The 24,532-nt window shown below is 26.3% G+C and overlaps 3 protein-coding genes across 4 annotated transcripts in view; all 3 read right to left on the bottom strand.

Annotated features, from left to right (window-relative positions):
* LOC100206765 (mitogen-activated protein kinase kinase kinase 5) overlaps window positions 1–5,968 on the bottom strand; it is a 57,999-nt gene extending 52,031 nt beyond the window's left edge. The window contains exons 1-7 of the mRNA XM_065793286.1: window positions 5,203–5,968; window positions 4,721–4,948; window positions 3,880–3,972; window positions 1,264–1,361; window positions 1,139–1,187; window positions 935–1,056; window positions 220–332 (exon numbers count right to left, since the gene is read on the bottom strand). Of these exons, the coding sequence (XP_065649358.1) occupies window positions 220–332; window positions 935–1,056; window positions 1,139–1,187; window positions 1,264–1,361; window positions 3,880–3,972; window positions 4,721–4,948; window positions 5,203–5,841 (1,342 nt within the window). The 5' untranslated portion in view covers window positions 5,842–5,968. The remainder of the gene's footprint in view (window positions 1–219; window positions 333–934; window positions 1,057–1,138; window positions 1,188–1,263; window positions 1,362–3,879; window positions 3,973–4,720; window positions 4,949–5,202) is intronic.
* A 15,145-nt stretch (window positions 5,969–21,113) lies between these two features.
* Window positions 21,114–22,257, bottom strand: LOC136078691 (uncharacterized). The gene is made up of 3 exons (XM_065794475.1): window positions 22,230–22,257; window positions 21,541–21,927; window positions 21,114–21,445 (listed from the first exon to the last, which is right to left on the bottom strand). Exons 1-3 carry the CDS (start codon window positions 22,255–22,257, stop codon window positions 21,114–21,116), a joined length of 747 nt encoding a protein of 248 aa, XP_065650547.1.
* A 1,470-nt stretch (window positions 22,258–23,727) lies between these two features.
* Window positions 23,728–24,532, bottom strand: part of LOC101239635 (zinc transporter ZIP13) — a 39,741-nt gene continuing 38,936 nt past the window's right edge. Inside the window, exons 11-12 of one of the 2 annotated variants that reach the window (XM_065793284.1) lie at window positions 24,245–24,321; window positions 23,728–24,068 (exon numbers count right to left, since the gene is read on the bottom strand). In XM_065793284.1, coding sequence (XP_065649356.1) covers window positions 24,246–24,321 — 76 coding nt within the window. In that variant the 3' untranslated portion in view covers window positions 23,728–24,068; window position 24,245. Of the gene's footprint in view, window positions 24,069–24,152; window positions 24,322–24,532 lie in introns of those variants that run through there. The other variant, XM_065793283.1, reaches the window with a different exon arrangement.

Raw genomic sequence — 24,532 nt, 5'->3', positions numbered from 1 at the left:
TCTGTGCATGTAATAATATATCTATATATGACGATATATTTATATGTAACAGTGTGTCTATATATAACATATCTATATATAAGAATGTCTAAATATAACAATATATCTCTAAATAAAAATATATTTATTATTAATAATGTCTATCTAGTATTAAAAACAAGTACAAAAATAAAAAAACAAATTTTTACTTGCAAGCATTTCTAAGATAAAAGATCTTACAAATTCTTTGTAGATCATCAGATTTTGACATTTCATGGCCAGCTGCAACAAGAAGTAAAGCTAAGTTTACACCAGAATAATCTGATGGCTGGATATCAAATGAAGCTTTGTACCTGGAAAAGAAATACATAAATAATTTTATAAAACGCATACAAAACACAATAGAAGAAAAAAAAGTTTAGATCACATACTTAAAAAATACCACAAAAAAATAAAAATTTATATAATCTGAATCTGGAAAATGAGAGTTGATTATTCTGGTAAATTTAAAGAACTTCCTGCTATAAAACTTCAAACTATTTTATGGTTATACTGGTATCTAAATATAACTAAATTAAATCTAGCATCAAATTTAAAAAATTATGACAAATGGAATCTGGGAATTAAGTAAACCACAAATAATAAGTGATATACCACATCAATTTTAATTTTTTATTCCACAGTTAACTTACGCTTTATTAAGCTTCTGCTGACAACAAGTAGTTTTTTGGGGGGATAATTGAAAATTTAACAATGGTTAGCTTGTCTAGTCACTATTATTAATAATATTAAAAACTCAACTAAAAACAACAAACTTTTTTAAATGAAAAAAAATGTGCAGCATTTTGCTCTTTTGACAGACCAGTCAAGGTTTTTGAACATGGGATAGTCAATATTTCTTATCTATAATTTTCAACCAACAAATGTCAGAAAAACATTTAATATTAAAGTATACCACTTTATAGCCTCATCCCTAGAATTTTCATCTGTATATTGAGAATCGTAATACATATCTTTATAAATACGTCCTGCTTGTGTAAGTAAATCTGGAGATTTAGGTTCCTTATCATTTAGTAGCTAAAAACCAAATATTTTATTGGGTAAAATTTTTACTACATATTAACTCACTGTACAATTACTTAAATATATATAAATTTACTTTAAGAACAACTTCTAAAGCTTTTTTGCGATTTTCTGGATCTTGACTTCTAAAAAATTAAATATTTAAGAAAATTCAAAACATTCAATAATTTTTATTTAAAAAATTGTTGAAACTTAAAATACCGATTTAGAGCGAATGCATAAATTTGCTGAATAGCTCGGTTTTGTATTTCAGGATGATCTGGAACACTTTCAACAATTTGAATAACAGAGTCATATGACTAAAAAGAAAAGTAGAGTTAAATGACTAAAGGCAATTTTATTTACAAAGGTAATAATAGAATCTTTTTTTTTAATTAAATTACATATATGTTATTTATATTTAGAATAAATATAACTATATTATTATCTTTGTAACCAAAATTGTTCTTAGTTTTTATTTGTTTTATAAAATTCTTATTTTTATTTGCTTTATTAATTTTAACTTATACTTTTTTGCACATGTATGCAACAACCTGTAATGTCATATGTGCAACAATCCATAAAATCATATATGCAATAACCTGAAAAATCATATATGTAGCAACTCATAAAACCAAATTTGCAACAAAAATTAGCATAGAGACTCCAGGAAAAATCTCTTCATCAAATTAATATATTAATATTATTGTATTAAACATTAGTAGTATTAAGGCTATTGTAAATGTATATGTATTGCATATGCAGTGGCAGATTTAGGTTTGGCGTTGTGGGGAGGGGGTGGCATAAGAATGATTAGGGGGCAACAAGGGTCGGGGTGGCATAATAGTTTTTGTGATTTTTAGTTTACTGAAACTTTCTTATAAGCAGATGTAAAAGGAAGAATCAAGTTGATTTTGTAGAGTGTAGACAAGTTTGGAAAACATGATGTCATCTACTTCTCTATAAAAAATGGATGTACACTGTTCATTTATAGTTAAGTCGTCATTGCTGGAGATATTGATACATACGCATCTTTGAAAGTAGTGCCGGCATGAATAGGTTTTAAGTGAGTAGAAGTTTTTGCCGAAAATGTTTTTAACACAAAAAAACAACAATGTTGAAATCAGTTCATTTATAATTTTTTGTTTTTCTCTTTTAAAAAAAAAGTTGTTTACTGTTTGCTAAGTCATTGTACCTTTATGAACATTTGTTAGCTTCTCCCCTCCTCCCCCTTCTACCCTATGCTGAATCTGCCACTTTGTACATGCATATTTGTTGCATATGGATATACTAGGGTGACTTAAAAAACAAAATTTTTGAAAAATATCAGATGGCAACCCCTAAAAAAATGAAACCCTTAAAAAATTATTTTCAAAGGTTGCTATGGTCGCTCTCCTCGATTTAGCCTAGCTATATGAGAGTGAACCATCCAGAATGTAGACTGTACAAATATTTTTATAACGTATAACATTCTTATGTAAAACATCTATATTTCTGGTAAATATATTGCTTTTTGTTGTTGTTGTTGTTGCTACTGACCATAAAACTGAACATTAAACAGGTCCCTAATAATAAGGAGTAACAAGTTTTCTGAAAGGATGTTGTGTTGGGTCTCAAAAAGCAAAACTATATAACAATTTTGAAAATAAACATAAAAATCACATAAAAATTTTTAACAAAAAATGAAAAAAGGAGCAATTTTATAAGATCTTTTAACAATATTTTTTTTCTATTTTTATTTTTTTTATTTTTATAAAATGATTATTATTTTTGAAACATTTTTATAATTTCGCTTCATTTGAGTCCAAAGACAATGTAGTTTTGGGAAACTTTTTTTCTATAATATTAGGAGCCTATTTAATGTTCAAGGGTCAGCAACCCCTAAAACCCCTAAATTTCACTACTAAAAATATTTTTTATTTAAAAAAACTTTTATATCCAGTGTTAATTTATAATATAAAAAATATTAAGGGGGTGCCAGCAGATATTTTCCAAAAATTTTACTTTTTATAGAATCATCTTAGTAAATACATGTAATAATTGATTACTGAATATATCAAACTCAAACTCATGTCAAGGCTTTTTTTTAGTGGGATAGGAGTTAAGTTAAAAGGTTTTTTTTGCATAAATATCTATGTAATGTTTAATTCAACTTTTCTAATAAACTTTTATAGTGTAAAATAAATTAGGAGTTTTAATTGTCAACTGACAATATACTAATTTAATGTATCTATTTAAAAAATGCAATTTTGAGAACTACTGACAGTAGAGTATAAAACTACTTTTCATTATAGGAGTGGCAAAGTTAAATTTTGTTAATACTTTTTACAAAAATTCTTATAATGCCTTTTAATCATAAATATCAAAGCTTAAAAGAGGTTCTTGAGTAATTAAATAGCATATTTCCAGTAAATATCAATTGGACTATTAGAATGCTTCCCAATAGTTATAACAGTTATTTTTGTGAGAAATCAAAAACAATGATTTCCATGTAAAATTAAAATTATTTTTCAACTTGCACAAAGGGATAAAAAATTTTGATCAGTAATTTGTGACTTACTTAACTAAAGAGTGATTTGTTGCTATAACTATATCATCTTCAAAAACAAAGTTTATTAAAACATACACCATTAACAAAGTTAATTACTGCTATGTGCTATTTCTTTCCATGTTTCTATTGTGTTTACAGAAAAATAAATGTTTTTCTTCATTACAAAAAAAAAATTCTTAAACAAGAAACAGAATAACCACATAACTAGCATGTCAATGATACTAAATAATTACTAAAAAAAAAAAAAAGGAAATAATTACTAAAAAAAACATACAATTTTTAAATACCTGAATATCTCTGTATGCATATAACAGATTTAGAAGAATATCAGAAGAAAACAAGGCTGGTTCATCAACACGCTTTTTAAGACAGTCTAATTCCTAAAATAATCTTAGAATTAGAATATCATTAATACAATATATAGCAGCATATAACAAAATATTACAATAGTAAACAATAACAATATTATAATAATAAACTGTGCAAATTGTAAATGATAATTCAATATATTAAACAAACTTGGTTTTACTAAACAAAAGTGCAGTTTGCTGACTTACAAAAACCATTAGACACTGTGAGAAAGTGCAGACCATTTGTTTACTTTTTTTTTTAAGTGTTAGTTTAGCTCCCAAAAGGACAAAAGGACACTACAGTCGAGAAGGCTACTTTAATTGTGGGTACAACCCTCTCTCAACTCTATAACTCCGAAACACAAACCTTGACGAACAAGGTTGCTGTGCAGAGAAGCAAGTTGAGCACAGTACTACTACAAGTAGTAGAGATTGAACTTGAAACTTCTTACTTATGGAGCAAGGGTCCTACCACTACACCACTATCGCATCATTTCTTTTTTTATATACATAATTGTTTTAACTTCTACATGTTTAGTAGGTGTAGTTGGGTAAAATAAATGTAAATATGCCTTTTACCCAATTGCACTTACTGCAGATTAAGCAAAATTTAACTTTGGGTTTGGGGTGGCCTTTTTGTGCTGCCCAGATAAGTGTGTTTGTATTTGGATTATGATTTTAAATAAAATTAAACATTCATCACAAAATGAATAAAACTATATGCATCAAACTTATTAAAATATAAAACTATGTTATGTATAAAAAGTTATATAAATACCAGTTTTAGATCAACACCAGTCAGCTTTTCTCTAGCTTTTCGTAAATCACGTAGAAAAATTTCTTTGCATTTTGCTTTACTTGTACCTTGAACATTTCGTAAAGCTCTTAAAAATGCAGTACTTAACTTTTTTGGGCAACTATCTTTGAACCCACAATAATTAGTGACTGTACAGTTTACACCTGCCATTAATTTATATGAAATAAAAAAATATCCACTGCATGACAGCTAAACAAAAAATATGTCAGCCAATTATAAGCCAGTCTTTTTAATAATCTGCGCATGTGAATATAGAAATATATGCATAAAAATATACATAAAATATAAATATACATAAAATATGAATACATATAGAATTTAAATATTTTATGCATATATTATAATATTATGCATATATTATAATATTATGCATATATTATAAATATGTTTTATAAAAGCATGATGCTTATACTTTAAATTAGATTTTAATAATAATAAAAAACCTTAACACTAGTTGTTTTATCAGATGACACATCTTCAATAATCACAATATTGTCTTTCATGCCAGTGCTTTCTCTAACTCCCAAGTGGTAAAATAATGAAGCTTGCTCGTGAAGTACTGACATATCCACAATACAAACATCTGCATTGTAAAATGTATCTAAAACATCATAACCACCAAAATCTAGATTCTCAAATTTTAATTCTTTTAGCTCTACATTAATACTTTCACATACTTTACTGAGTTCTGACAAAGATCTTTGTGGCCCTTGCTTGTCTGAAAAAACTGCAACAACTGTTGTACATCGTTTGCTTTGTAGCTTTTGAAAAGATGAAAAACTTAAAGATGAACTAAGACTATGTTCATTTTGGTTATCTTCATCAACTGATGATTCTTTTGAAGATCTTCTGCTATCTTCAAAATGATTTGTCTCAGAAACATAGTTTGTTGAATCGTCAGCAGAAACATTATTAGCAAGTTGAAATGAAGATTTTACTAAAGTGCTGATCCCTTTTTGTTTTGGAGTTAGTTTAATTTTAGACTTAAGTTCTTTAATGTCAAGTAAATGTGGCATTGTCAGTTCATCTTTTTGAGAACACTTTCTGAAATATATAGGCTCATTATTACAACTAGAAGACATTATTTAATAAGAAGTATAACAAATTATTAAAATTATGTTTATTTCTTCAATTCTCATGTATATAAACAAATCAGTTTTAAAATTTATACAGATCCTATTTATTTGCTAATACTTAAAGTGGATTAACAAAAAAAATCAACAGAATATTAACAGATAAGTCAGAGAAAACAAAAAACAATCGATTTTATGACTAAAGAAAACACATTCTATGAAAATAAAAATAAAAATCTTTAAACAGCAGGAAATTTTTCTTGTCACAATAAAAAAAAATCAAACAAAAATATTAATCCCTAAATTGAAGGAAACAATGCAAAAGTTAAAAAAAAAATTCATTATCATCAAATACAGAAACAGATTGACTTGAAACAATATCTAATAAAAGAATTTATTTATGTAATTATGTTATTCATAATTAAAAATAACAATAAAACTGAAGAGTTAAAAAACTATACTGTAAATTATTTTAAAGGAAATAATGCAAAAGTAAGAAAAACAAAATCATTATCATCAAATACAGCAACAGATTGACTTGAAACAATATCTAATAAAAGAATTTATTTATGTAATTATCTTATTCCTAACTAAAAATAACGAAAAAAATTAAGAGATCAAAATTTATACCATTGCATAATAATAAGATTACAAAAACAGTGACTTTTAACATTTTTTTAAAAGTTGTATTTATAAGAAATTTAAATGTTTAACTTTTTTTTTTAATTTATGCCTTTATGATTAAATAATTTCAATATTGGTTATTTATAATTTTAATATTGGTTATTGGTTTTTAATAATATATTATTTATTTTAATTTATATTTTAATTATTACTTTTTAGAAATAATTCTACATGTAATTTTTAATAATAAAGAATTTCTTTAACAGTAAGTAAAGTAGTTAGAAAAGTTTTGGTTTAAAGTATAAATTTTTAAAACAAAATTCATTTTAAACAACTTTTTTAGATGCTATAAATTTGTTTAAATCTTTAAATACCATACGCTTTGATTCCAAATATCAAATACTTGTTTAGATAAAAATCTAACTGATGTTTTTAAATGATTTAATTTAAAATGAAACAATAAAAATACATTTTTGTGTGTAAACATTTACATTAGAGTTACATTGTACTTAAGTAAAAAAAAAAACAGAGAACAGACAGTTTACTTTCCTTGACAAAAAATTTGAAAAACTTTTTATATTTTTCAATGTAAAATTTAAATACTTTAATGATGTGTAATTTTTATGAACAATATCATCATACAAAAACAATTTAAAATTATGAATTTGACAACATTACAAGAATGTAGGTTGCATGGTGATTTAATACAAAATTGTGCACAATTTAGATTCAAGTTTTATTAATTGGATACAAAAAGTTCCAAATATGCTCTCAACCTCAATCTCAAAGCAGAAATTAACAATTTGAGTAAATCTTTTTATAAAAGCAAGTATATATTTAATTTTTTCTTTAACAGAGTAACTAATCCATGGAATAACCTGACAGATGAGATCATAGAACTGACTCAGTTGACCAATACAAGAACTGTCTAGACAAATTTTGTAGCAATAAGAAACTATAATTTTCCAAAAATTAATAATAGCTGTTACATTACAATATCTTATGTTATTGTACTACACATCTGTTTTCAATTGTTACTGCTCTGACTTATTATTATTATTATAATACAAAAGTAAACTTAAAACTTTTTTAAAAAATATGTATGTGTTTAAGAGCTACAGTTGCCGTATTAACAGCCTCGTTGTTTTTTAGGTAGACTAGGTTTTTGAAAAATTTAAAAATCTTTTTACTCTCATAAATAGCTTTAGAAAGCCAAAACTTTAAGGTTTTCATTTTAGGTTTTTTTTTCCAGCCTTTAATAATCATAATTTTACTGAAACATCCTTATTTCATATTAAAAACATAGAAATGTTTGTTATTTATACTAGTTGTGAATAATCTATTTTGACCATAAAAAATATTTAATTTACACTCAGAAGTTTTTCATTCTGTTAAAATAAATCTGAATGATTAGCAGATAGAAATGTAGTTATGCATAGCTTAGTATTTGCTCTAAACATTTATTCTTTAAATAAATTATATGCAAAGTATCTTAATAATATGCAGATAAATAAGTCCAAGCAAAATTTGTTAAAGACACAAACTTCATTTATACTTTTAATGAAATAGAGCATTTCACATGAACACTCTTCAAAAAAAATTTACTTATAAATTATCACTACAGTAATTTAAAGGTAACATAAATCATGGTAAATAAAAAAATCTAAACTTTATAAAAAAAATTCATAAATAAATACTGTATTTATTATCTGACTTATCATAAATGACCTGAAATGATGCAAGCTCATTAAAATTTAAAGATGATGCCAGCATGGAAAATAAATTATACACCTTGATGATACAACCAAAACCTGAGTATGCATCAGGAGTATTGATATAAATAATATATACTATATCAATCAATCAATCAAAATTTATTGACAGGCTCAAGGCCCAATATAATAAATATACAATGGGTAAAGTAAAGGGGATTAGAATAAAACAAAGACTAACGCACTTGAACATAAACAAAACCCAAGAAAAAAAATAAATAAATAAAATAAAGATAAGAAATTAAAGTGTTATAAATATAACTCAACTCTCCATTTAAACATCAGTGGAGACAGCAAGAACCTGTCTGAGTTAACAAAAGCTTTTATGACGAGGTTCTCACTATTCTGCAGCAGAAACAGTGAGGAGTATTGTTGCTTGCGAATTACAACATTAAGTGAATGGGCACCATGTTTCACAAATTATATAATTTTATAAGATATGCGATTAAATCTTGGAGATTTTAAAGGCAGTTTTCATAAACAAATCTATTGATTTCAATATTTTAAAAACAAAAGGTTTTTAAAATCTAAAACTTGTTTTTCTTAATTGGATCGTACAACTCACCCAACTTAATTTTTGAATTCTAAAAATTGTAAATAACAACAAATGGAGGTGTGTGTTTTATAAATAATTGTTTTTATTTAATTTACCATAAAAGTCATATAAAATTGTATACGATTTAACTGTTAAATATAAAAATGTATTTTTAATAATAATTTTTATAAACTTATTTCATAAGAGTTTATTCCACGGAATCTTTTAAAGCGTCAGTTTATTTAGAAACAGCTAATCGAATAATCCAAAGAGGTTTAAAGCTCCGTGAAGGGTAACTTATTGTGTGGGTTGGCGTCATTTTTTTTTTTTTTTTTTTTTTTTTTTTTTTTTTTTTTGCTTCAATGCAAAGTGTTAATAACATGGTGGTGTGAAACATGTACATAACCCCTAACTGTGGGGTTATGATTAAAAAATCTTTACTTATGATAACAAAAAAAAAAAGACCATATGAGTAGTAAATATTATTTTAACTAATAATTTTTAATTATTTTAGCAATTAATAGTTTTTCTTATCTTTTTTTTTCTTTGAATTTGTTTTTTAATTTTGCATTTTAGTTTAACATTTTGAAATTTATATTTATATAAAAGAGCATTTTATGAACATCTTATGAGTTTATAAATTTTCAAATTTTTATTTTAACAGAAATACTCAGTTAAAAGTTTAATTACAATTTGATTTGGAAAAAGTGTTGTATATTTTTCCAATAATATATATTCTTTTGTATTGATATACTTTAATTGAAATAAGCGCTTGTCATAAATATCTCTGACGGAGAAAAAAGATTTTTCAAAAGCGAGGCTGTGGGCTATCACAATCAAAACTAACTAAGCGTTTGGCTATAATTTTGTAAGATTCTCAGTAATAAAATACAGCGTGTTATTTTTTTTTTATTTGATAATTTTTTCAATATTAGTATGCTATTGTTTTTAGAATAGTTATATAAACAATTTTTAGATTTTATTTTATTAAAAATATATTTTATATATTTTTATATTTTACATATATTTCATACCAACAAGCACAGCCTCGTTTTCACAGAATGTGTATGAAAAACATGATTTATTTATTTTTACAATAAGTTGCATAAGCTTTATTGTCTATCAACTTAATATGGTTACGTATATACAATATGTATACTTACGCATATATATAAACTAGTATGTATAAAATGTGCTAAATCGTCGGTAAAATAGAAGGATATGTCTATATTATAGACACGCCTATATTATATTAGGTTATGTCTATTTAGGCGGTAACTTTTTGACTTTTTTTTAGAAAAAAGGACAGCCATGGTTTGAGGAAATATATATATTTATTTTTGGTTCCCCTTGAAAAAAAACATCATCCACTAAAAAATAAAAGATTAATTCTTTGTGTAATATGTGTTAATGAAATTGAAGCGACATGTTATGTCATTAATCCATGTTATGAATATAAAGCGTAAATTGAGACTTTCAGGAGTTTTTCAATTTGATAATGATGAACGGGTAGGTATTTCGTCGTGGTGTACCCCACCTTTCCGCGACTTAAGACTTCTTTTTCATAAGGCTGTTTATCTTTCCCTCTAAACTACTCTCCAGTTGTAAAGGTGATGCCATATATATCAGCAAACATTACTTTTTCATTTATTTTTTTTACCAAGGTGCTTTATGTGTCGTGTTCAGATATTAAAAACTTTTACTTTCTCACTATGTTATGACAGGAAAATTTAATTTTCTGATCCACTAAGACTCCAATTCTTCCGTGGTCATTTAAAATCTGCATTTACAACACTTCTCGTTTTATGAAATATAATGGTATCTGAAAATGATAGCGATATTTTGCAGTAATTCTCCAACGATGCATCTATACAGGGATGCCTTTCCTTAAATGAATTGCTTTTTTAAATTTTTACAGATTATCGGTCCACGAACGAGAATTTTTTTTAATATTGGTATTTGATCTCTTGATAGCTCGACTAAACATGCAATCATGTTTTAATTTCACTAAAAAATGACTTGTCAAAGTAGAAAATACTGTAGTAGTAACAAACAAATAGAAGCAAGTTACCAACAATTGGCTTATATATGGAATTACTAATTTCATATTATATTTTAAATATAGTAACAAACGGTATTTAAATATAAAATATCCAACAATAAAGACGTTTCTTTTAAAATATTGTTGAATAATACTGTTGTAACCAATTAAATTATACTGTTGTTATCATTCAGTATAATAATAAGTGAGTTTAATTTGGTGGGGGGAGATTTTTGATAATAATAATTAGATAATGATAAAAATAAATAAATAGAAAAATGTTTTTAGACCATTCCTTATATTGTATGGCCAACATATATGTAAATATATGTATACATATATTTATATATATGTTATATATATAAGAATAAATAAATTTTGATGTATTCTATTGTATAAAAGTTTACTCCACCCAAAGTTATTGCTTTCATCTTTTTATTTTTCCATTAAATCAATGAAAAGTCCCAGTTTCTTTACATCTTAGAAAATTATGTGCTGAGTAGCTTCAGAAAATATATCTGCTAAAAATTTGACAAAATAATTAAAAACAATCAAAACATCAAAACCCACAACTTTTAAATTTTGGAGCATAATTTCTTGAATACCAAAATTGTTACCATGTTTATTTTTTACTTACAGGGTGAAATTCTTTCTATAGTTGATATATATATATATATATATATATATATATATATATATATATATATAATATATATATATATATATATAAATATATACCTTATGAAGCTATTTAGCACATTTTCTAAAATCCCTTTTAAATAAACCGGGACTTGAGATTGTTTTGATGGAAAAATAAATATGTGTAAGCAAGAGCTTGGGGTGGAGTAGACTCTTATACAATAGAATATACAAAAATTTATTTTTTCTTTTTTTCTACACTGGATTGTACATGGTACAGACATTTTTTTTTAACCTGTAATTTGAGAAGTTACTTAAATATAAAATAAAATTGAAAAAAAGAAAAGAAAGAAAGTTTAGCTATTTATAGCATAAAATTTCAAGAGTAAATTAAAATAAGTTCTATAAATCAAGAGCGGTAATTATCTTAAGAACATATTGCTGAGATGGAAGACAGAACTCGTAAAAATAATTTGAGGTTCGAATGAATAGCCGAAACGGAGGGAAAAAATTGGGAAAACAGCAAGGAAAATGTTAAATTTCTTCGTAGATGAAAACTTAGTGTAAAAGGTGATATACAAATAGAAAGAGCACATCGTAAAAGAAAGAGAGAAAAAACAAAGATCGAGAAAATATTTTATTAAAATATAAAAAGATGAAGCTGTGGTCGAAAAGATTCATGTTAACGAAGACTATAGTGGAAGAACGATAAGCATTTGTAAACAGCTGTTTGCAAAAGCAAAGTAAATGAGACTATAAGGTAAATTTGCTACAGTAGTATACAATAAGTAGTATACCACTTCAGCAATTGGTATATTTACTTAAGCATTGCTATACAATAAGTTAATCGTAATTTCTTCCAAAAAGACCTTTGAGTTGTGGCACATCATTATTAATTACCAAAATTAAACTAAAGCTATTTAATTTAAGTTATTTTCCTATCCATACATTAATTTTTAGAGACGAACCTGATACTTATATAAATTGTTTTAATGAAATTAAAATTCTTCTGAATTTAAAAGTTTTTTTTTTTAATCCTAATAAGGTTAGAAAAATTTAAAATTATAATAATTCTATCCTATCATATTTTAATATCGAATTTAATGCTGCTGCCGTTACTCATTAATGCGAGTGTGCACAAAACTCATGGCAACCATTACACCCAAGTTAATGGCGAGAAAGAGTCGCGGCACTTTTTTTTATAAGAAAATGTGAACGAGTGTGTATGCAAATATCTAACTTATGTAAACTTCAAATTACGTAATGTTAAAGCATATATCAAGTTTTACTATTACGTTAAAATTGCAATATGGCAACATCTCTTAAACTTTGATTTATTTGCTGTTTTATAAAGTTTTTTGTTTATAAAATAGTGTTAAAAATTGGCAGATTAGTGTGCCTCAATGGTCGAAGTAGTAAGCTCACATTAAAGAGAAAACTTTTTTCTTATTGGAAAAAAGATTTTACTTTCAAACTTTTATTTCCTTCAAAATTAATTAAAGGGGCGAGGGTCCTAATAAGCTGCGATGGTCTGGAAAAAAATTTACTAAAAATTTACTAGAAACTGAATAAAGAAAAAAATGTATAGATCTGTACCCGCTTTTTTTTTTAATAGTAGTTTACAATAAGAAGTTATAGAGTATTAAACATTAGTTGTTAACTCAAAACAAAGATTTGGCAGATTTTTATTTTCTATCACTTACTAAATTATTGAAATAAAACGGCTATATAAAGAATAAAAAAATGGTCGCGTGGAACAGATTTATTATGAAATAGTATTTAAAATACCCGCTTCGGGTACTCCGGGTTATATTTATTACATAAAAGTAACAATTTTTATAAGAGAGGTAATACCCATTTATCTTTTTTGATTGACACAAAGTTTATATTTAGAAAAGTTTTTCAAAACCATAAGAGTATGATGGTACATTCAAACACTCAACTTGTTTCTAAGTATATTTCTCAATAGAACTTACAGAAATTCTTGCTTTTTTTCCCAAAAAGATTTGTGAGAATTAAAATAGGGAGTGACTAGTACTTTTCCATACTTAGAACACATATGTCTTATAGATTGTAAAACAAGCTCTGTGAGTGTTTCCTTATCTCGTAGGTTCCTTCTAGATGTGAAGAGAATTTAAAAGATATATGAGAATAAGGGTATATGAAAAAGATTTATAAAAGGATATACGACTTAGTATATAGATACTAGGTATAAGATATATAAAAAGGATATATGAAAAAGATATATGAAAAAGATATATAAAAAGATATATGAAAATAAATAATTTTTAAAAAATCAAAAATTTTTTTTTCTAAATTACTAAAGGTTCATTAGTTGTATATCATAATTTCATTCATGCTTCTAATACTCCATTTAATATGAAGTTTAAGAAAAAGTTGTAATTTGCCTTTTTTTGGTAGTCGCCATTTTTACTGTTTATACTTAAATTAAACCAAAGAAATATCATCTCCTTGAATTACAAAAAGTCTCAAATAATCATTAAAAAAGCAATTAATTTTTGATGTTTTTTTTTTAAATTTAAAATTGAAAAAAAATAAAAATTGGTTACTCAAAATTGATACTCAAACTAGCAAAATAAAAATCAATCATAACTCAAAATGCGTCTGGCTAGTTATGAAAAAGGTGTCTGGGGACAAACTCAGACCAAATACAAATTCACTCTCAAATATATACATATTGACATATGAGTTAAACAAGTTTTTCACCACTATCGGGACAAAATTAAGCTATAGTATTCCATAGTGTGTATATTACAGGCCGAAACCAACTTATTGTTAATGTATGATACATTAAAGGTAAATCTGTTAACGAATTTGAAACATTAAAAAACTCTAAATTAAGTTTTACTGAGTCAATTTTTAATAAACTTAAAGTTGCTTTCGAGTCATTAAAACGAAATAAAGCACTTGGATATAATGAACGCAAGTATTGTGATTGATTCCTACGATGTTATAAACGATGTTCTTTATAAAATCTTCAGAGCATTCATTGCACAAAGCGAAATTTTAGAAACTAAAAATAATTTTTGAAAATAATTCCAATATTTAAGACAGAGAATTTTACAAATACAACAAATTATTTTAGTTATTCTCGTCTTTTCAAAAATTTTAGAATGAACCAAATATACTCTTATCTTATTGAAAATGAAATACGAAAATTAATTTGGTTTAAAAAAAAATAATTCAACCGAGCGTGCCATTCTTCAACTTACTCGCAATATAACTGACTCTTATAAAGACTCTTTCACGTATGTTTTACTTAGAAGTGTTTATTAATTTGTCCAAAGCAATCGATACCTTTAACCATCAAATCCTGTTTTAAAAACTTATGTCATTTGATATTAAAGATAAAACCCTATTATGGTTCAAAAGTTATCTTACTAACTGCAAACAGTTTGTTTACGATAAAGGCTCTATATCTCATCTATTAATCAATATAAAATGTGGTGTTCCACAAATATTTATAGTTGGTCCACTCATTTTTATAAAGTAGATAAATGATCTTCATAAATCATCAAATTTAACGGCAATAAATTTTGCAGATGACAGAAATTTTTGTTAAATAAAGATACTAATTTGCTTTTTACAAATGAATTAAAAAAATTTTCCGTTTGGTTTAAACAAACGTAAATAATATATGGAGAAGCACTCGTATACAAAGCTAAAATCTAATTTCCTTTAGCAGAAACACGCAGCTCACGGATTCAGTTTTAAAAATCATTTTTCTCACACAAAACAACTTTTTATAAAAATGAATGTTTTAAATGTAATCGACTAAATGTCTTTAACATTTTATGGTACATATTTAAAAGTAGAGAAAATTTATCACCAAATATAATATATAAAATCTTTATTGTTTAAAACCTAAAAACAAACATAATCTTTGTAATAATAACAATTTTTCCAAAATTTTTCTAAAAAAGAATATAAAGACCAACATAACAACAAATCTAAAACTAGTTGACGGCTACATATCGTAGCTTTTTAGTTAGCGATGTTGTTATGATATATCAGTAGTTACATATTGTAGCTTTGTCATTAGCCACTACATAACGACAATTCTATAGCTACTATATGACATAACCACCTTTTGTTAAAGCGATATGTATATATATATATATATATATATATATATATATATATATATATATATATAATATATATATATATACTATCAAAATTTTTTAATTAGCAATTTTAAAACAATTATTGGTAGCTACAAATTGTAGCTTTTTACCTGGCTAAAGATTTTCAATTATTTATAATCATGTAAATAGAAATTATAAGGTTTTTAGACCAAGGCTAATAAATCATCGATAAAAAAAAAAAAATATATGAAATAAACCTTTTATTTCAAGTGTATATGTATATATATAAGTGACGGATCCAGGATTTTTTGGTGTTTGAGATATTATTTTCTAGACATGGAGCAAGCTCCAAATATTTGTATGTTTATACTTATGGCAAATAATAAGGCTTTACAAAAAAATGCAATAATTGGAGGCTGGGAACGAAAAAGCCCTATAACTTCATTCCCCCCTCTCCCAAACGCGAGGGGCAACAAATTGATAAAATATTTTTTTATACTATTCTCAACTAGATATTCATCAACAAATAAATTTCATAGTATTATTTCTCAGCGTTTAAAAATTATGATTAAATAAAATTTGTAACCCTCTCAATTTGAGGGGTGTTTAAACTTTATATGGTGATAATTTTTAAACGGTGAATATAAGTCTAGTTGAGAATAGTACAAAAAATATTTTATCAATTTGTTGCCCCTTGCCTTTGGGGGGGGGGGGTGTGGCTGGGAGGTAATGTTAAAGGGCATTTTTTTTGCGAAGCCTCATTATTTGACATAAGTATAAACATACAAATGTTTGGAGTTTGCTCCATGTCTGGAAGTTAGCTACCTCAAACACCAAAAAATCCTGGATCCGTCACTGATATATACATACATATTTATATATATTTTTTCTAAATTATGTTTATTAATATATATAAATTAGTAAAAAAAATAACACTAATCTAACTTTTTCTTCTTCAGCCAGTTTCTCCGTCAACAGGATCATCAGAAATCAATCAGGATCTAACGATACAGTTAAATAAGTATTTGTTTTTTTGTTTTTTTCCTCTATATTTATATATAGGGAAATTTGTCATAATTTTCCATTATGACAAATTTCCCTATATATAAGTATAGAGGAGAGTTGCCATAATTGGAATAGCGGCTTAATTAGAACACTTGCATTTATTTAAAAAAAAAAAAAAATTATGGTTATGTTTTGCATTTTTTTTTTAGTAAAACGCCTTATTTCTACTTTTTGACACACTTTGAAAGTTATTTCTCAAAAAATGCACATGCACTATTGATTTAAAGTTTTTCTGCGTCATTTTTTTTCGGTGATCTAATTTTGTGTTCACACTATATTGATTGCGCTGGGTAAACTATACTATAGGGTAAACTACTATAGCTTATACGGTTTTTTGTGTTTAATTCGATGGGGTTTAAAATGTAAAACAACAATATAAACTTATTTTATAAGTTGCTGCAAGCATGATATTGCAGTGATATAACAAAATGGTCAAAAGTTTCTCTTGATTGGAACAATAAAGTTTTCCTCACTTAATCAGTAATAAAATCTAAGGGTTGTAGAAATAGTTCAAGCGCAATTTAAAAATACTTAGTATTAACCATAAACCTTAAAAATAATACTTCCTTTAGTGATTTTTAATCAACAAATTAAGAGAACGTCCTAACAGTTGAAGCCTTTATACAACTTTTTGTTTGTAGACTTACAGTTTGTCAGGTTAATTTTAATCCTATTATAAGTTTTGAATTAACTGTTTAAATTTTCACTGTAAAAATAAAAATCATTTTTATCAATTTTTGTTGATTTCACTGAGTTTTTAAAAAAAAGAAAACTATTCTGATAAAGGAATCAAAGTGTTCCAATTTAGGGAACCAGTTGACTTGAATGGAACAAAATGGTATCTTTGCAAAAACAAAATTTATTTCCAATAAAAGTGCAATCAATTAAGTCAAATTATGGTTAAAAGTATAAGATTGTCTGTTTGTATTAATCAAATCATAAATGTTTTTATAGTTAAGCCATCTTTAGTTAATAAATATTTATTCCTAAAGTGTCCTAATTAAGGAAACTCTCCCCTATCACAGAAATCAATTTCAGAAGCAAATTTATGCTCAATAGACAAAAGTGCAAGGTTTGACAATCTTCCCTATGACATTGTAGATCGCAAATACAATTTAATTAGTTTTAACTTACTGAAAGATTGTTCACATCATGCAACTGAGACTGGTAAAGTTATAAATATCTGTAAAGCAGTAGCTAAAGTCTTATATGATTCAAGTCCCAAAGATGAAATGTAGGTAAGGAGACCTATTGGAGAGAATTTTTTCTTGCAGTTTAGCTCTTTTAAGAGAAACAATAATATCTTCAAAGTCATCAAAAAGTTCATTGCCATTAAGATCATTAGAGTACCAAGAGGCAAGATCAAAACATTTCTTTTGAAGACTTTCCATTTCTGCCTTATTAGTTTCCCAATTTGGTAGTTTAATGACAGACTTTATGGAGCACGGAAAGCCAAATCGTTCATTTAAAACACTTAACTGTGAAATCGGTTAGAAATTTCAATGTCAAGTTTGTCTAACATTTCTTTCATACATCCATCCATTTCTTGCTGAGCATTTAATCCGGCATCTGAAGCAGTTTCTTCTGACATGACACGCCTTTTTCGAATTCTACGTTCCACGGTAATATCCCATTTTTTGCACATTTCCTCAGGTTTTGTAATGGATGAGGTGCATAATGCATTTCTCCAAATTTCAATTTTATCAGTCAAAGCTCCTAATTAAATTAAGGCTTGGTTGAAAGTAATTTCTTTACTTTGTAAGCACTTTTTAATTCGGTCAATTAAAGGAAGTATTTCAGACCAGAAGTACAAAAGAGCCACAAACTCAAACCTTTAAACGGCAGAAAGAATAAGTCCAGCATCACCTTGTCACCGAGTCAAGCGTTTCTACAGAAGAATCACGTAACATTTCCAAAGCTGCCAACACCTCCTCAAGTTGAGTTGATATGGAGGTAACTGCAGCTGCTTTTGAACTCCATCTTGTATCTGAATGACTTTTTACTGTTATTTTCACATATTCCTTCAAAACTTCCCATCTATGAACAGATGTTAAGAAAAAAACAAATAATTTTTCCAATATGCCAAAAAAAGTAACAGCTTGACTATTTACATGTGCAGCATGAACTCCAACCAAATTTAAAGAGTGGTTATTGCAAGTAGAGTTAGGACTATTGTAATTGTAATGAAAATAATAACAGTAACAATAATCATTGTTATTGTATTAACTTAATTTAGAAACAATAACAATACTTGTGATTTACAATTATTGTAATTCTGTAATACAATAACAATAGATATTGTATTGCAATTCATCTTTATAAAACAATTACAATATCTGAAAAAAAAATGTATTGTAATGACCCACTACAATAACAATAAATATTGTATTGTAATTGGTCTTTGTAATACAATAACAATATATTGTTATTGTAATAAAAGACAGTAACATTTTTATTTAAGAAGAAATATTATGTTTAACTGTTTGTGTTACTAATGTTAATTTTCGTATATATTTTAAGTTCCTTTGCAGCATTAAAATCAAGAGGAAAAAATAAAAGGGCTGAATAAAATAATTTATGAATGTTATTTTTCATAATAGTAAGGCTATCATCAGACAGGCAATATTTTGCGGCCATTTAGAGCTAAGAAATACATAACAAGGTAGGTAATGCGAAATCTAAATATGTAAAAAATAAAGTTTGCAATATATTGCAAATCCGTAAATAAAAAATAGCAAAAATAACAGTAAGTTCGTCAGAGATGAATATAAATACGTTAAAATACTTTAGCTTTTCTACTTTAATGTAAAGTAATACACTACAATAGTTATTGTAATTGTTTTCATCAAAACAAAATAATCGTTACTGTAATTTTATATCATTAAAATACAATAGTTCTCGAATTTTATTGTATTGTTAGAAAAAAAACGATACAATACTTATTGTAATTGTTTTTCATAACAGCAATACAATACCAAAATAAAATTTTTTTATCGTTTCTGTAATATTACAATACAATATTATTGTATTGTAATGTGTAATTGTATTTAATTTTTACAATTACAATTACAATAGTCCTAACCCTAATTGCAAGGGACAAATAGGGAAAAGGCGCCTATGATGGCATAGCGCCTATGATGGCATACCGGTCATATTTCCATTAAAATTGGTTTTGGTAAAAAAATGATTAGACCTATACTGACTTTACATTAGTTTTAGTGAAAAAACGTCTCTTGTGCACAAGTATTGTTTTTATAATCAACAAAAATCGATTTTGGGATGTGCTGTTGTAGTTTTATTTCCTTCATATATTTAAGATTGTGATTTTACTATTAACTGTGCAGAAATGAAATTTTCATGCATTTTATATTCAAGTTTTGTGCATTTAATGGAATTGTTACCTTAATTTTATCTTTTGAACAAAGCAGACACAGCTTGTTTTAATGAAAATGATGAATTTTACCCATGATGGCATACTGACGAGTTAAGGGTGTTGAAATATTGACAAGTTGGGAAAACCTTTTTTTTTATATGAAAAACTTATTTTTAAGTAAAGTTAAAAGAAAGCAATGCTCCAAATTTTTTTTTGTTCCAAAAAATACGTAAAACGCAATATATCCTATGCGCATGCGCAAAATTTTACAATGCTGGTGTCTAGCATGAAATAGTAAATTAGAATTTATTTAAATGAAATTATTAAAGGTTTAAGGTTAAATGAAATTATTAATTTCATTTAACCTTAAAGTTTATTATTTTAAGGTTAAATGAAATTATTAAGTTACCCTCGATCCTAACTAGCCCCATCCTCCCCTATGCCATCATAGAAGAAGTGGTTGCCTATGATGGTATACTTGTGCTTTTTTTTACAATAAGAATAACTTATAAAAAAAATAAAACTGATGAAAACTCCCAGGGTAATTATTGTTCTAGATGTAACAAGGAATGTATCCATATCAAATCTTTTATTATTGGTCTTCAGGATACTGAATAATGAAGCTTCAAAGTTAAGTATGCCATCATAGGCGCCTTTCCCCTATTGCTAATAAATTCAAGTCTAATATTCGTTTTTGAACTCCAGAATTAGCTCCTGCCATTGTTGCTTGATTATCATAGGATTGGCCCTCTGCAGTCTTGAAAATTCAATCCATCTAAATTAAGCTTTTTTGTTATTTCCGTTGTAATCGCTTCAGCCGATTTACCATGAATTTGAATGAAGTCTAAAAAAGCTTCTTTCACTGTGACTTTGCCTTTTTCAATATCAGCATATATAGTAATTTGAGACATTTGTTCAACATGTGATTAATCAGGAGTGGTAAAAATGATGCTGTAATACTTCGCATTTTTTACATTAAGTTTTATAGATTTACGTACTTTTGAACCAAGCAGATTAATTAGTTCATTTTGAATTCCATGAGAGAAATATGATAAAGAAGCAGATTTTGAGCTGACTGATTCTAAATGTTCTTTCGTGAATGGGTCAAATTTGGCTAGAAACTTCATAGGAGCAAGGAAATTTCCAGAGTTTTCATCTGATGTAGAGGCTCATTATGACCTCTTAATGCTAAATTTTGCTGGGCAGCCATTTGAATTGCTGCAGTAACATGCTTTAAAACTTGCTTCCATTTCTGAGCGGCTCTAGTGACTTGAATCTGAAGCTTATCATCAATTAGCCCACCATTTTTGAAGCCTCTTTCAAATTCTTTCCACTTTAAAAATGCCGAACGATGAGCGGAGCTTCCCTTATGACTTAGAATTTGTGGATTAAGCTTCTTCCAGTGTGAAAATCCTTTTTCAAGATCAAAGCTGCATCTTGTAGATGAATTAAATTCTTGATTAAATAGGCAGCAGAAACAAAACAAGGCATTTATTGTAAGAGAATAACATAACCATGTTCGTAAGACGTTTTGTCCATGTGAAGTGTACGTGTAAACCATTTCTTAGACAATGTTCTCTTTTTTTCTTCATCAGATGGGAAAGGGAAGTTTTGATTTTGCAATATCTCTGTTCCAATTTGTACCATTGCATTTCGAAAAGATGAGGAAATTGTCATTGGCCACATTCTAATATCATGGTGAGACTTGTTTTTTCTTATTTCTTTGACTTGATCATAATTATCTTTTTCTATGTCTGGATGCAACTCTTTCAAAATTCCATAATGATACACTTCTATTTCTTGTTCTACTTCTGAAATAATTTCTGTAGAAACTGTGTTACTTGAAGCTGAGATGCCAGTCAATATAGCAGAGGTTGATGCAGTACTTGTAGAAGAAATTTGGTTTGAAGGAGTAACATTGGTGTTTGTTGAAGCCACTACAAAATAAACAAATTATATACTCTTTATTAGTAATAACAAGTTTATTTTCACATTAGTCTTTTTTATCTTCTAACAAATGCTGTTTTTTCACAAATGAAAGATTGGGACGAAGTATCTTCTTTTGCTCTTTTTGCAGCACTTTTCCTGTTTTAAGATCCACTTGCCTTCTGTCTTTTCACTTTTAGAAATGATTTTTTCTTACTTCTTTATCTACTTTTGCAGTTTTGTTCTTCTATTCTTCAATTTACGCCATTTTGTTTGTTTTGATCGTAGTAAACATAATAAGCAAACCTCAAACCAGTTGAGATTGATCTCAGAGTTGCCATACTATCAAACATGCTCTTCATATATTAGTAAAAAAAATAATAGATTTTAAAAATAATTTTAATGAAAAAAATCATCTAAAAAATATCAGTGAAATTAAAAAAAAATCTTTCAAAATATATATTTTTCTTTCAATGGTAAATTTGGCGCCCGGAGCGACTGCCCCCTTCGCCCAACCCTAGATCCGCCTATGTATATATATATATATATATATATATATATATATATATATATATATATATATATATATATATATATATATATATATATATATATACATACATAGTAATATATACTATTATTGTAAATTACTATAAAAAAACAAAACGGGTACAGACCTATACATTTTTTTTTATTCAGTCTCTATTAAGTTTTTATTAAAACTTTGTCCAGACCATTACAGTTTATTTGGACCCTGGCCCCCGTTAATTAACTTTGAAGGTAATAAAAGTTTGAATTTAAAATCTTTTTTCCTGTAAGAAAAAAAAACTATTTAAGTATATTTTTTAGAGGTAATATTTTAAATGTATATAAAGTAAAATGTATATTATACAGATAATAAAACGTTTTGCAATTTCTTGATCATCAATTTGAAAAAATATTTCATAACAATATTTTGTTATTGGAAATTTTTGTGTATTCTACAGAAGTCATGGAAACTATGACTTGTAGCGTTATGACATTGAAATTTACCAGGAAATTAAAAGTGAACTGCAAATTAAGACTCTAATAATCTCTTGAAATCAAAATCTTGGAATTTAAAACTAAAAGGGTCTTATATTCTGGGAAAATAATACTTTGAAGTCTTAACTTTCTGAGTCTTATTGTTTTGATCTTGTTTAGAAAACAAGTTAAACGAAAGTCCATTGTTTATTAAAACGTGACAACTGAGATAAAAATTTTTTTTTACTTGTTGTAACTAAAAAATACGTTTTTAAAACCAAAAAAAACATTTTTACTGCCAAATATTAAATTTCTTTATAAAGTATAATTTGATTTAGTAATTAAATTTATGAAAACTTTTCATAAATTTAATTACTAAATTATTTTGAAAATTAGGTTGAAAAAGCGAATACGTCCATTTAATCGATCATTTTCTTTACTTTTTGATCAAAATTTTTGTTGTGTTAGCACAATAAAAAATTACAACTCGTCAAGCCATTTTTTTATTTCAATAAAAATAATCATATTTAAAGTTTATATTAAATCGCCGACACTGTCGTGTCGATACTGTCGTGCTTACTCGACTAATTTGCGAATTCCTGAAGTACTACGAACTAATCTTTTAAGAGTTTAAAAAGATTTATGGAATACATTTATAAAAATTAGCTTTTATATTTTTTTTATTCAAAAAAGCTTGATTAATTATTCATTTTATTTTTTGATAAATATGAGGTTTGTAAAGGACATTTCGACAAATGTATCGACATAAGCGCAACAACATCTTGAGACGAAAATCCAAAATTCTGCAGTTATAATAAAATATAATTTTATTTCGTTTATCCAATTACATTGTTTAAGATAAAATATATATTTTTATCACAAAATAATTTATCTAATAATCTGTCATATTCAAAAAAATATATATTAAAAAAAATATATGTATAAATAAAAACTTTAGAGAAACAGTTTAGTAAGATTGATTTTGTTCAAATGGATTTTTATTGTGTATAATTTGTATTTGTATTGTGTATGAATTACGTATTACGTATATTATTGAAATATTGTTTATGAATAATTTGTATCGTATATGAATAAATTTTATCGTAAATGAATAAATTTTCGTCGCGTATACATTTTTTTATTTCTGTTTCTAGAAAAGATAATAACTATCGACTGTTAAAATTCAAATTTACATGAAGTCACACACACAAAATGTTCTAGAATAACGCTATAATGTACTTATTCCAATCAAAAAACTATAAAATAATTTAAGATGATATGAAGATTTTGAAAAAGATGTCTAAGCAAAATTAAAAAAAAAAATACTTTAGTGATGAAGGGATGAAACAAATGCCATGGCAAACAATCCACAAAACAAAGCTGTTAACTGCAGCAAAGAGGCGCTAAAATTTAAAATTCAAATATATACCAAAGTTTAACTTACTGTATCCCATTAAAAAAATGCATACAATATCGTCCTTAATTATTCGAATGGTCATACTTTTCAATATAATATGTTTTAACATTTTTTCAACGGTTTTCCTGCGGACAAACAACTTTCTCTTGAAACCAAAAATTTAAAACTTAAGCATTTTTAATAATTTTTATCAAAGC

The sequence above is a fragment of the Hydra vulgaris genome, chromosome 03 (genome assembly GCF_038396675.1).
Source record: "Hydra vulgaris chromosome 03, alternate assembly HydraT2T_AEP".
NCBI lineage: Eukaryota > Metazoa > Cnidaria > Hydrozoa > Anthoathecata > Hydridae > Hydra > Hydra vulgaris.
Note: the sequence above shows the minus strand (reverse complement) of the source record. Positions and strands in the feature narration are given on the sequence as shown.

Bases quoted from the DNA above. Each gene is read 5' to 3' on its own strand.
- LOC136078691 (XM_065794475.1), bottom strand. From the start codon at position 22,257: ATGGCAACTCTGAGATCAATCTCAACTG. The intron at 21,928-22,229 runs GTTTGAGGTTTG...TTTATTTTGTAG, and splicing joins TCTGAGATCAATCTCAACTG to TGGCTTCAACAAACACCAAT. The intron at 21,446-21,540 runs GTACACTTCACA...TATTTAATCAAG, and splicing joins GTCTAAGAAATGGTTTACAC to AATTTAATTCATCTACAAGA.